Here is a 14,559-nt window from a genome sequence, read left to right on the forward strand (position 1 = left end):
CGTGAGGAAGAACTTCTTTCCGTTGCAGGTGGTAGAGCGCTGGAACAGGCTGACCATGGAGGTTGTGGAGCTTTCAGTAGTGTCACTGACAGACACTTCTAAAGATGGTGAGGGGGTGGAAGGAACACCCAGATTCAAGGTTAAATTCTGCTCCAGACCACACAGACAGATTAACGAGAGTTGGGAAAAGTGTAATTGCGCTTAGTTCCTTAGTACATTGATATGCAGTTGCTGGTGTAAAGACCTAGTCTGCATCTGGGAAGCTGGGTCACAAGGCATGACGATGCTGCAGGGCTCAGGCAGAATGAAACTGCTACGGCTGCACGGTTCATGGCTCCTGCTGTTCAGTGGCAACATCTTTGGGTGATAGCAGTGTTCACCTCTCACTAGTTGCTCACACCTCCAAATCGCACACCCAGTTATACAAAGATCACTTTTAATTTCAACTGGGTTTCAGGCCCAATTCCCCAGGCACTTCTGCTTCTCTCTGAACAAAACTTCCAAGAGTTCTGAATCCGCAGCCTAACAAAACGGAACAAAACCAACCTAAAGTGAATAGTGAGGTTAAAATCTGTGCCACAAGTGAGAGCACTCCAAGCCCAGTCTGTGAACTGCACCAGCTGAGGATCTCCTGCTGGCCATCTCTGCTGTGGGGGAAACAAGCAGCAGTGGTTTTAGGAGGGCAGCAGAGAGTGTTAACCCGAAAAATCACTCTGTGTGCACACATAACACGGAACTGTTGGAGCTTTTAGACAATTAAAAATCAGGGATAAACCTGCTGTACTGTACCGAACTTGAGAGCAAGTGGCTTGATGAGATGAGTTTGGAGGATGTTACGATTTTCCTGTGGGATCTCTTCTCTTTCCATAAACCAGGACCCTCCACCTGGGTCTGTGCTGTGCCAGGTTGGCCTATGCATTTTGGAGAAACTAAGACTACTCAGTCTGATGCTGTATCATCAAGAAATATCCTCCACTTCCTCCAGTAAAGCCAAATATTGAATTTTAGAGCCTGGTGAGTGCTAACCAGGGGCCCACAGTTTCTCTCTGAAAGGGATCCAATATGTTGATATAATTCTAACACAGAAGCTAATCTCTATCCAAGCTGTTTGTACATTTAAGGCATCTTCTGCTTTGTTACACCTTCCCTCATGATTTCTTTACATAGAAAGGGAAATGTTATTATAGAATTAGGGGACAAAAATTTCTGAGAGAGGAGTTAACCTCCGAGCTCTGAAAACCCTTCTGAAACTCTGAGGGAAAAACCCCCACTGTATTTGGGACAGCCATTACTTAAAGCTGAAACACAAGAAAAAGGCTGCAAACAATCTGCCCCATTTTGAAAAATACAGTTCACATCAGACCACTGGTTCCATTCTTCACAAATACTTGATTGCTGACACAAAAAGCATGTTATGTTCTCAGCCATCAAGTCCAAATCTAGAATTACTGCACTATTTCCAGGGATCACTCAGTATTTACATCTGGGTAGGTGGCAACAGATTTGACTACTACTGCAAGTTCTTATTTTTCATTAGAAAGTAAAACAAATAAACCCAGGTTTCCCAAATATAATAATAGTTTGTGTTCAGATTAAGCTCGCTTTGTGATTTCACGATCGCAAAATAAAGATGGCACCAATTTCCCATGTCATATGCAACATACTCTGCAGCAAGGGTTTCATTTACTATTTACATTTACCATTATGTAAGAAAAATAACGTTATTTATTTGTTCCTTCACTAATAAGGATGTTAATTCCCTTAGACAAATGTGTTTTAAATATTATCGAGCAGTGAGGTAAGCACCTACAACTTCATTTTAATGGGAGCCAAGGAGACAGCAGCAGCACTTTTTCCCTCATGTCTGAAAATAACTTCAACATTTAGAAACTTGGAGGAGAAATTACATACCCAGACAATCTTAGAGAGTATGACAGAAAATAAAGCAGTGAGCATTCAGCAGAGATTAATTAACAGCCAGCCTCTGTACAGTGTGGGGAACGCATGCCTGTTCACCTGCTGGCATTTGGCTTTTTTTTTGTCAGCTATAGCTCTCTGCAAACAATAAAGTCACAGTGGGCATTAGGAATGGATACTTCATTTTCAGATAAAATCCCCATAGCTGCACACCAGAGGTTGCAGTCGGCAGCACCAGCGGTGCACACACACAGAGCAAACAGCAGCTGAGTGGCAGGAACAGAGGGACAGTATTTTTAAATGGAAATGGATGCTATTAGCAATTCCCTACACAAGTTTTTAATGGGAACGCAGACGGGAAATTAGGATAGCTGTAGATGTGGGATAGATGATGCACTGAAAGATAGTTCTGAATTTATCACCATACTGGCTGAAGAAAGGCATCAGGAAGAAAATTTGGGTCCTTTATTTTCTCAGAGGGTCTGTGGAAGCTGGACAGGCACCAACACCTATGTCAAAAACCTGGCTGGTAATGAACACAAACCCCTTAACTCCCACACACAGCTCAAAACTGAGATGGCACTCAGTGGAGGGGGGGCTTAATGGTCTGATTAATCTCCGGAGCCCTACAGGACTTCTAGCCATCAACAGAGAGACTCAAGAAACACAGATGCAAAAATATAGCCCAAATCACATGTGATGTTGGGTCAAATTAGTCTCCAATTTCCTTTTAATATGTCTTTATTACTAAATATGTCTTTATTACTAATACGTCTTTATTACTAAAATGATTAAAAAAAAGAAAAAACAAAAAGGCTAGATTTGCTGAGATGAAAGTACCAGCACAGATCCACTATACTACAGGCAGAATATATTCAGGAAATATGATGACAGCGGAGATACATAGATAAGCATAGAAATTCATTGCAAGTGTAATAGAAGTATTCATGTGAGGTATTTTCCTCTATGTATCTAATTTAATAGCTACCCTATAAATCTAATCTTTGGGGCAGCGACTGAGACAAAAATTGGGATTAATGTTGCCCAACTTTTGGTGCTTAATGAAGAAATCTGTGTTAGAAGCACAGGCTCCTCTGAGCTGATGCAGAGACAGGTACATTTAAGAGGTAAATCACATCACAGGAAGAAGAAAACATTTGTTCTCCCGTGGCTTAAATGGTAGTTGTGGGTGACTATTTCAAGCTGAAGTCATGCTAGGTGGGATAACAGGATAAATCTGCACCTACTTACCGTAGTGATGGGACAAGGGGTAACGGGTTAAAACTTAAACAGGGGAAGTTTAGATTGGATATAAGGAGGAAATTCTTTCCTGTTAGGGTGGTGAGGCATTGGAATGGGTTGCCCAGGGAGGTTGTGAATGCTCCATCCCTGGCAGTGTTCAAGGCCAGGTTGGACAGAGCCTTGGGTGACATGGTTTAGTGTGAGGTGTCCCTGCCCACGGCAGGGGGGTTGGAACTAGATGATCTTAAGGTCCTTTCCAACCCTAACAATTCTATGATTTCATTCTATGAGTCTTACACTCAAAGTGATCAACATAGTGACTGTCACACCTATCTCTTAGAAAAATAAAAAAGCTACACATTTTCTTGCCCCTCTCTCCACATCTTCCTCCTATTCCTTCTTCCTTCTCAGCTCCCATGATCCAAACACCTTCTGGCCACACAGATAAGAGTTGACTCATTAGATAAATGAATGATATAGAAGACACGAATACATTATCCAGGTAGTTTCTCCCAAGGTACTGGAACACCATGAACCTGCTGTGTTTGAATTGGGTTAACATCTTCGTGCAGCTTCTTAACCAAACAGATTGTGCACCTTATACAAATCCTCTGATACACTCTGATACAGATCCACTTAATACTAAATGTGAAGTGACAAAACTAGTAAACATCTCCATTTTCCCCCTCTTTTACAGAGGAATATTTTTTCCCATAATCCAGTTGTCACTGTTCCTTCTTCTGCCTTAGCCCTAAGAACTTTTGAAATTGTTGCATTTAGACTCAAGCATAGTTAAGTCCCTTTAAGTTTTCTGGAAACTGCAGCTGAATTTAGGACAGGCATCAAAGTTAGCAGTGAAAAACATCAAAAGCACCAAACATCCTTCACATGTCACTGTCTCCCCCATCTCCTGCCTGGTCTGCTCAAGAAGGGGGAAGGGGAGAAAGAACTGGGAAGTTAGTGTTCATAGATGAAGAGGCTGTCAGATATTGCAGGATAACAAAACCAGCATGTAAACACGTCTTCAAGCTTTTCCTGTTTGTGGAAACAAACATCAGAAATGTTTTTAAAAAATCAAAATAAATCCCATGTATCAACCCCATAACTCTTAGTCTAAAAATTACTCTGTTTGTGAAAGAAATCAAGTGATTTTGGGAGTGCCGGCTGACATGATGCCTGAGCTCCTAACAGGGACAATGAGTGCATTTAATACTAGTCACATGGAACACAGTTTTCTAGAACCACAGAGAAAGAGTAACCCCTGTTGCTATGCCAAGATAAAGTTCAGAAACTGAAGGAAGGGCTGACCACTCACACCCTTTACTGCCAACCGTAACAGAATGAGGCTGTTACTTCAGTGAGGACAGGAGTAGCATGGGAGACATTCAGAGCAGTGCAGAAATTGGTTTCTAGTATTAAAGCAACCATTTAGGTTGTCTAAACCACCTCCGTCAAGAAAATGCATACTCACTGCAACTCCTACAGAGTCTTATGATGGTGAACTTAAAACTCGATGATTTATGTTTTAGAGACCTGTTTCAAAGGCATACATAGTAAACTATTTTCTGGATATGGAAAATATACACAATAGGAACTAGTGAAAACGGTTATATTACAAGACAGCTAGTACATACCACTGGCTGTTTGGTTATGTCCACCAGGTCTTTAATGTTGTAATACTGATGTTTCTCAAAAGCTGAAAAAAGCATGTCCAACACTTGTTGTTTATCAGCTCGAGCCCGTTTTCCATCTTCTTTCTTCTTCTTCTCATACTCAATCTATCAAATGCAAAACACATCTTTAAAGACATTCATATGTAACACTGTCTAATTCTCAGTGCTGAACATTAAGGCATAAAAAACCTATTTCATAAAACACTGTTCAATGACTCAGTGCTTTTCGTCTGGAAAATTTTCTCCTGAGCATTCAAATGTTCTTTTCTGAACATAAAACTAAGCATTTTGTCCTCAGCACAATTAAGCTTTTCAGATAGGTATCTCTGCCTTAACCAGCTTCAGTAACACAGCCTGCACCATGTGCCCAAACCTGGAGAGAGAATTAGTATTAGTACAGGAATACATCCTGAGATGGTATTTTCACTCCACTTCTGTTGGTATCAGCTTCTGCGGTTTAATGACAAATTTCAAACCTACAAAATGCCATTCTCTAGAAAGCCCACAGACCAGCATGGCTATCACAACAACCACCTGCACAAAGGATGCTCAAACAGCCCTTGGACACTGTGCCATCTGCTCCAGGAACAGCATTCAAGGCAATCGCTCCACCAATATAAAACCAAACTTCATCAACTGAAGACACACTTTGAGCATGCAGATGGTATCCCTTCAAGAGAAACCTGAGCAGCACATGCAAAGTTAAACAGTGCTCCGAAAAAACCTATTCCAAGCAGAGGCCTCTTGTTGCCACAAATCATCCTATTTCAGAATGAGTATTAAAAAGTACTGAACTATTACAGTTTGCACAAGACTGCCTCCAAAAATACTTCCAACATTTCCTCAGATTAATCATCAGAAGCAAGGTTTGCACAGGCCAGCACATCCCAAACAAATCCCAATCACCAACATCTCCCATCACATCACCCCATCCACCCCCAATACCACCCTCAATACCAGAAAACCATCAAGCTCCTTGGAACCAACAAAGGTGACCCAGAAGGCAATATAATTCATGTAACCATCAAGTGCTTTCAGACACACTGTGTGGGTGAATCCGAAGAGGCACAATGTACAGCAGAAAAGATCCTCGTGACCAGTAAGGGACACAAGCCTGGCTGTGAGATAATTTTGTATGGGAGTTGTTCTGCCTCTCATGTCTCAAACCTGATCCTCTGAAGGAAGACCTTCAGAGAAGAAGCCTAGAAATGAAAATCACAGTTCTACTGGATACTAAAAATCTTATTTTTAATAAGAGAGATTAGCTTTTTGGCACAATTTTTTTTTTCCTATGTCTCCTTCCCAGCTAACTCCCTCCTACCCTCTCGGTGAAAATAGCCTGTATCTTGGTATCTGTCCCAGAGTGGCTAAAGACCATTACCACCTTTGCCATTCCTCACAGCTCTCTGGCCAGTCAACCTTCTCTTTCAAATCCTGAAACAGATGTACCTCATTAAACTGAATGCAGAGCAACTGTTCCCAACTTGTAGCCTGAAGTTCTCTGTTTCTGCTTAAAACCTCAGATGGGCTTGGGCAACGAAATACTTGTGTGCTTTTCCCGCTGTATGTATGTCATAAAAAATACAACCTCTCCACACAAACCCAGACTCTCAAGACAATCTCTGTGAACAACAACAAAAAATCCACAGTACAGTTTGTACCTCTTCAAATGACATACAGTGAAAACGTGCTTAGCTAGCAACTAGCTACTAGTACAACTCCCTTCATGAGGAGAAAAATATTGCTTTAAAATGGATGCTTCCCACACAAAGGAACAAAGTAACATGAAGGAAATTCTCAACATTCTCTCCCTGAGGTTAGGTCTCTGACAGGCCTATTTCATGACCAGGTATAAAATCCTAATTACACAAATAACAGTCTCCCAGAAAATAACATCAAGTGGCCTATTTAACCAAAACCCAATCTTTTTTTTTTTTCCCTAGTAAATTGCAAGGCCCAGCATTCTTTCTCTCCTATTTTAGTGCCTCAGCACACTCTTGCCAGCAGGAGCTTCTATTTTACATTCTCTGGACAAGCTACAGTAAATCAAAGAAGAGTGTCTGTATTCCCTGTACAAATGTAATGTGGATATTTTAATATTATTAATTAATTAAGAATTAATGAATGACAACAAAGCTGGAGAGGCACTTTTTATAAAGGTATGTAGTGGTAGAACAGGGGGGGGAAATGTTTCAAACTGAAAGAGGGTAGCTCTAGATTAGATATTAGGAAAAAAACCTTTGCTGTGAGGGTGTTGAGGCACTGGCACAGGTTGCCCAGAGAAGCTGTGGCTGCTCCATCCCTGGCAGTGCTCAAGGTCAGGCTGGACAGGGCTTGGAGCAACCTGGTCTAGTGGAAGGTGTCCCTGCCTGTGGCAGGGAGGTTGGAACCGGATGAGCTTTAAGGTCGCTTCCAATCCAAAGCATTCTGTGATTCTGTGATTAATGTATAAAATCAGCCCACAAAAAACCACTTGAATATCAAACCCTCCCTTTGCTGAAAAGTTATTTGCAGCTGGTGTCCCTGTTGCCCATATCTTAATTAGAAAACACTCCAGCATTTTCCTTGAACTCCAGCAACAGCTCCCACTGCTGCATAAAAAACATGGAGCACATTGTGAAGTGAAAAAAAGCATGGTATATGTTGCTGTTTTCTTCTTTTTGTCTTATGCCTATGCTGCAAAGAAAACAGGAATGAAAAAAAATGAAAGGCTGCATTGGAACTTGTTATGAGCAATCAGGATGTTTTATGCAGTAGGCTTAAAGCACTTTTTGAGACTTGTATTACCGAACACATGTACATAGTAAGATTTCTTTAAATTTGAGGGGTTTTTAAATATAAAAAGCATCTAAATACGATTTGATTTCAAGGAAGGACCATTTTAGAACTGGCTGTTGAGTGCAGCATTTGTGAGTTTATCCCTGCAAGACTTCATACAGGAATCAATTTCTCTTTGTTTACCTTCCCAGGATGTTGCTAAGCTTGCTGAAATGCTGCCAAAATTGCCTTCCTTAAGGTATCATTAATGCTGAAGCTGATGTACTACACTGCTTTGGTAGACAGCTAGTACAAAGGCGATATAAAAGTGAGACTAAGTCTGAAGTTTCACCCGAAATAAGTCTGAAAGGTTTTCCCATCTCCTGCTGCACAGATACTAACCTCTACAGTATGGGAGAGTGGGAAGAGGGGAAAAGCACAAAGAAGCCTCTGAAGGGGTAACCAGCACCACTAAAGTACTTTTCTGCTGTATTACAAACAAGAATTCAGTTGCAGAAGGATTCCAGCTGCAAGAATATCAACACCGCAACCTTATAAACTTATATATGTGTAATAGTTACACACACAAAGAAAATGAAGTTCCATATCACTTTCCCAGAGAAGAAAAGCTAGTCTACAATCCTGGCATATATTGTACTGGCATTGCAATTTCTTCCAATAAAATGGTAGGCTTATTACAATTTATTGGGGAAAAAAAGAAATCATTTTCCCCGTCCTTGTATTCAGGCAAGCTATTACTATTTCCCATCTACATGTATTTTATTTCCCTCTTCCTTCCTGTTGTATGTTCATTTATGGGTACATAAGCTTAAGCCCCATTTAGTATTCTATCATCTTTGTTCAGGAAATGTTACTCTTTTCTTTCTTACTTAGTAGACACTAATTTTTTCCTCAGAAGCTCCCCAGAAGACGACTGAATGTATCAGTATGTGTGGTAGTTTGTACATTTTTTCTTCTTCCTTGTGAGAAGTCTTGTCCCCACCATGTCATACGATTACCAGCAGTGCAGCAAGTGTTAAGAAAGCAACTGCTTCTTGAAAACAGCAGGAAAAAAAAAATTAACCAAGAGGTTTAAAAAGTTCATGGACTTGTTCTCCCAGTTGGACACCCCTTCAGCCATCTAACCTGAACCTTAATAAAAGACTCAATGAAAAAGAAGGTGGTGTAGAGAGTAGTCGTGCCTGGCCCTTTAGAGTCAAGGCAAGGCCAAGAGTGATTCAAGTACAAGTAATTCCTACTAGATTTTTCCCACTAGAACTCCTTTAAGTTAGATATGAAAAGTAAACACACTGCCAACAGATATCCATTAGCATGGACAGCTATGTAGCCAATAAAAACATAATTAGGACAGAAGAGCACCCTAACTTTTAAGAAGCATGGTTACATCCTGCTTATACCCCCTAAAGCTCACACAAGACTTAGATTTCTGTAATGATACAATGACAGCAGTTTGTAACTGGAATGAAAATTGAAATATTATCTCCAGGTTGAAGTCATGCTGTTGTAATTATGCTAGTGTCAGGGAAATGACACAATATCCCACTAAAAAAAGAAGCTGTACATCACTGTGGCTTCTTCCAGAATGAAAGGAGGAGAGTAACAGTCTCGTATAAAATTGCATTTGCATAGCAGGATATACCAGTGTGACTATTTTGGTTAAATGTCATTCCCTTAGCTGAAATAGTTATATTGGTATGATCATCTATGTATAGATCAGGCTCTGAACAGTAACTACTACAAAACAGTCCCATGAGGAAGAAACAATTATTTTGGGTTCTGTGGAAACAGACTGCCTTTCAGAATAATGCTTAAATATCATCCTGCATATTGTCATTTGTTTTATGTAAATAAAATCTTAATAAAAAGCATAAAAGTTTAAATGACTAAGAGAGTGACTCGTTTTCAGAATGACTTAACATTTCCCCCATTCAACAGTAACAGGGATTATATATGCATACTTACAAATTACTCAAAGAGGATCTTTAAGAAAAAGGACATTATAGTTTGTATGTACATCAACTGATCTGAAACAGCAGTGTGGGTGTAATATTGACAGAGCCAATGATGCTAATAACACGTACTGTGAAGGTATGAAACTGTGAAAAATTATCAGCTGTTACTCTTTCTTACTTGTCAGCTCCTCCAAAGGACTGGGAACTAATGATTCTTTTCAAGCCTTTTACCCACCTCCGTATGGTATTTTATTTGGCTCAAAGGAGTGCTTCCACATCTCATAGCACAGAGCCAGAACTGCCTTTTATCCCCAAACTTTAAAATTACATTTTAAAAAAACAAACACTAGAGGAAGAATGTAATAAAGTCACTAGAAAAGGCTTAGGTAAAGGTGGTCTGCCCTCCATCTGGTAACATGGGACTGTCAGAATTGACAGACCTTAGCCCCAGTGGTGATACTGGTCTTGAGACAGAAAGAAGATCCCCAGAAGACCAAATCAGGGAGAAACCAGATAACATGGGAGTGTTTCCAAAGACAGTGGCCAACAGTGAGTCCTGAGCCAGACTCCTCCCGAAGAGAAGAAGGGAAAATGCTGGAAGCTATTTACATTATATTGATGATTAGCCACCGGTTTATAGTTTGTGGTTACAGCTTTGTCCAGTTGCTGTGACAGCCTTACAGGTTTAGAAGATTCTTCTATCTGTAACCTGCAAAAGAGAAGAAAAACAGAATTAATAAGAAGTTTAGACAGGAACACACTCAAGAATAATTCTAAAAATCTGCAAGTATGAACCAGCCCTTATCAAAGGTCAGATGCAAACAAATCATAAGGCAAAACAGATGCACTCTCGTGAATTAAGTTTTTCCTACTGTTTTGCTCGAGTACACTGTGAATTATTAGGACACTATGTATTATAGAGGATACCGAAATGCTGAAAACCAAGCAGCTGTGACCATGTCTGAACACAAATTTCAGTCCAAGAGTCTAACGCTCAGGTGGAAGAGAAGCCCTTACTCTTAAAAAAGATCTAATCCAACTCAAATGAACTCAGAATCGCTCAGCTGAGGGCTGAACCAGCTTTTGACCCATCCCTGCTGACTCATGGAGCACAATAAAGACCAGACTCCATGACCTTCTCTTTGATATTTTAATATAAAATATCTTGGCCTTTCTTCTGGCATTACAGTACAAATATAGTACAAAGCACAAATTACTGTTTTACGAGCATTTTTAAAACCATGAAGATAGGGAAATCCACCCAGGTTCAAACCAACGTACAATCAAGTTTCAGTCATACAGTTAACAATAGGTGACCTTCAGTCCTCTTTGGGAAAGACTCTGAGAAGGTCACAGGTTGAACGCATTTTGTCAAGCTCACCTGTATGTAATTTAAAGTTTACCTATGATCATGTAGAAGGAGTGCTCTGTTTACTTCAGGTTTAGCAATCCAAGAACTAATACTTGAAATGAAGATGCAAGAAATCAAGGTTTAGAAAGGTACAGGACAAAGTCCCTTCAGAGAATATAGTTTTATGGTACATGCAATTAATATGCTACCATCAGTGTAGTTACTGTGTTTCCAGAAGTGTCTCTTCCAGGCAGAAAAATCAATTTTCGCTAAACCAGGCAGTACTTAAAAAACAGTGTTTGAGACAAAAAAGCTTGGTTTTTGTCTTTCTGTAAAAATATAATGCACCCCAAAAGCTACATTTAAATTCAGCATGCTCTGGTTTAACACCTGAACAAACTAAATAAATTGCATTTGAAGCAAGCAGTAAATGAAGAAATAAATTCTTTAGTTGCAGCAACTGGAAATAAAGCCAATTAATTATACTTCATTGCCAGTACTGCTGGACAGCTGCTGGCAGTCTCATCTCACACACGAACTTGCTTCCTCTTGAATCTGTGTAGACTTATAATTTGTTCTATGGTTTTAATTGCCCTTAAGTGACCATTGCCTTGCATTCTACATTTCTAAATCAGCAGAAGGTACATCAATGTTTTCCTCTGTCCAAATGTAGCATGTTTTTTCTTTGCTTGAAGGAAAATCAATGAGAAGGTAAAAGAGCAGCGAACAAGTCTTACTCCTGTTCTGGCAAATAAAAGTGGAAGTTTTTATCATGAGTGTTTATCTTTTGGCCTTCAATATAATTAAATGATTTTAAAGATTTCATTGATCTGGTTTACAAAGGTCTTCTAAACTCATGTTTCACAAAGAGGCTCAGGCTAAAGTTAAATCAGTCCCTTTTCTCCAAGTCAGTCTTTTTCTTTACTTCATTGATTTTTTTTTTTTTTTTGTCTCAATGGCTTTTAAAATATTTAAATTTAAAAAAAAAATATTATATTTTCTCGCAGTTCTTCACCAGTTTTCCTACTGTTTTGACCGGGGGAGTTTTCCACTCCCTCCTCACCCCCACTGTTGCTATTTTTCATCTCACTTCTCTCACATTTTTCCTTTCTGTAAAGGAGATTTCCTGCCCAACCTGCTTACTGATATTGCTCCTGTTCATGAGACAGTGGCTCCAGAAGGGGCTCCTTTCCCCTCCAACGCCACTGCGCCACCTTCACCTGGACCAGATTTACCTATTTGGTTTGTGAAGCTTTTGCTTCTTATTACACCTGTAGCACATGTAGGAATAGACAAGGTTCCTAACAATATTCAGATACATCAGGTGGTCTCAAGATTTTGGGGAGCACTAGGATTTCAGTGGTGGTATTTCTGCAGGATTAGATCCTCCTTGCACCAGGCTTTATATTCATTACTCTTTTACAATACAGATTCACAATATCCTCCATTTCTTCAGGAAAACAGCCAAAGAACATTGGCCCTTCAACACTGAAACGCCAGAACACTGAAACACCTGAACTGAACACCTCAGACTGTCCTCAGAGGGAAAAGCCTTAGAATTGTGATGTCAAATGCCCTCCAGCTCCTTAATAAATCAGATTTTTAAGTATGCGAACAATTGATGGCTCTTTAGCTTACCATGAACTTCAAACACCACTCAGTGGTGAAGGTCTCTTCCTGTTCCGGCATTTTAAAATTACAATACAGGAAATTTCAACCCCCGTTTTAGTGCCTCTTCCAGAAATTAATCCTTCTTTGCATAAAAGAACACCAGCAATTTATTTCTTAACATTTTTCACTTGCCATGCAGGATGTGCGTTCCAGCTTTTTTATTTTAACCTGCTAATTTCCAGACTGGTAGAAAACTGAATGTGTAGGACAACTAATGCACTTCTCAGAGGCCTCCAAAGGTTGATGGCAAAGAAATCATGTTTAACATGTGAAGCTCCCCAGCACACCATCTTGAAAGCTAAGAACAACCGGCCTGCTTAGGAAGCAGGATGGAAGCCTGCCAAGTGAAAATGGAAATGGACAATCTAAGTTTGTTTCTGAAATGGCAGAGGACTTCAGAAAGATCTACATGTACAAACTAACAAAGGTACTGGCTACAAATGCACGTACCTCTGAAAGAAATTTCAGAGATGCCAGTGTTGTACCTCAAGATTTCTTGCCAGAGGTTTCCAAATCACAACTCACAAATCTCACGTGGTCTCTAGAAAACACAGTCTGCTAAAAATGTATCACATTCCCAGTATTACTTTTAATGCAAGCAATTAATGCAGCTGCCACATGCCACTATGGAAATCTAAATGGGAAGCACGGTGACTCAGGAGGCAAACCTTTTTATTAATATGCATTTATTGTACACATGCATCTTGCTCTTCTCCCTAATGGCTGCCCTTCACGTTTCTTTTTCTGCAGCTTTCAAGATCTCCTGGAGAATGACAAAGACCCAGGCTGCCTTCTTTCCACTGGGCTTCCATGCAGAATATGGTCACACAATCCTATGGGGAATGACAGCTGTTGTCCATCTGGAGACAGCCTCCCCAAAACACACACATAGAGGTAAACAGCCTGACAAATGTGCTATAAATGCGGTACAGACCCCAAATTAGCAACTGGTTCATGTACAGCTGAAGCACTGAAATTTGCTTACTGCATTACAAAGAGTAAAGACAAATAGCCTGTAATCATTTTGTCCACATGATTTGTTGGTACAGACACTATTTGCAAGGAAAAATATCGTGTGGTTTTGTTTTGGTTTTTTTTCCCTTTCTTTTTTCCCCAAACCATGCTGTAATTCTCCTGCATTCAGAAAGTATTATGTCTGAGTGAATATAATTGACTTTTAAAATTTGTATAGCTGTTGTTTGAAAAAAAGTTGATGAAATATATATTTATACAGCCTAGTAATTATACACTCAAACATTTATAACAAAAGCTATGAATCGGGCATTATACTAGCCTTTTAGATCAATGATTTAATGTGTTTAATAGTTACCTCTAAATGTTCATTTCTTACACAGAATTCAAAAGGCAGTATTAAACCAAAATATTATGAAGTGTTTTATACAGGGTTTTCTCAGAGTGAATCTTAATTGAAACTGTTGGTAGGAATAAAGAGAAAAAAATCAATAGATATTCTGAGTCACTGGTGACACTGATTTAAAGGAGCAGTGGCTTTTTACCTATTACCATTTATTACGATTTGCAGGAGTGTGACAGTTAAAAGCCTTAGTTATGGCTCAGAACTACACACAACTCTCCAAAGAGTTAGATTTTCCACTGAACTCTTGTTGAAATAGCTAGTGCCATAATTCATGTTAATATCTGGCTAAAGATAAAAAGAAAATGCAGATTTGTTTTTTTTTCCCTCAAACTGCCAATAAATTAGTGACAGCAGCCACCAGCCTGTACACTGGTTTTCTCTTCCACCCCCAAGATCAAATATAGCTCTTCCGCCTTGAAATACAGTGAGTTACCAGCAAGGCATTGAATTCACCACAGTCATGCCCAGCAAAATACATTCTATACTGCAACTCTGATTTGTCATTGGGCCTCCAGCTGAATAAGGGCAAAAAACATTCAAACAGGCTGGAAATAATTTTATAGAACTTGTCAACATGCAGCAGGCTCATAAAGGGAG

General features: G+C 39.7%; 1 protein-coding gene across 2 annotated transcripts in view; it reads right to left on the reverse strand.

Moving 5' to 3' along the window:
- GTF2F2 (general transcription factor IIF subunit 2) overlaps positions 1-14,559 on the reverse strand; it is a 99,012-nt gene that overhangs the window by 3,062 nt on the left and 81,391 nt on the right. For both annotated transcript variants that reach the window (XM_062607399.1, XM_062607398.1), the window contains 2 exons: positions 10,172-10,271; positions 4,794-4,937 (listed from right to left, as the gene is read on the reverse strand). In XM_062607399.1, the coding sequence (XP_062463383.1) occupies positions 4,794-4,937; positions 10,172-10,271 (244 nt within the window). The remainder of the gene's footprint in view (positions 1-4,793; positions 4,938-10,171; positions 10,272-14,559) is intronic.

The sequence above is a fragment of the Pezoporus occidentalis genome, unplaced genomic scaffold, assembly GCF_034315485.1.
Source record: "Pezoporus occidentalis ecotype Australia unplaced genomic scaffold, CSIRO_AGI_Poc_V1 ctg122, whole genome shotgun sequence".
Taxonomy (NCBI): Eukaryota; Metazoa; Chordata; class Aves; order Psittaciformes; family Psittacidae; genus Pezoporus; species Pezoporus occidentalis.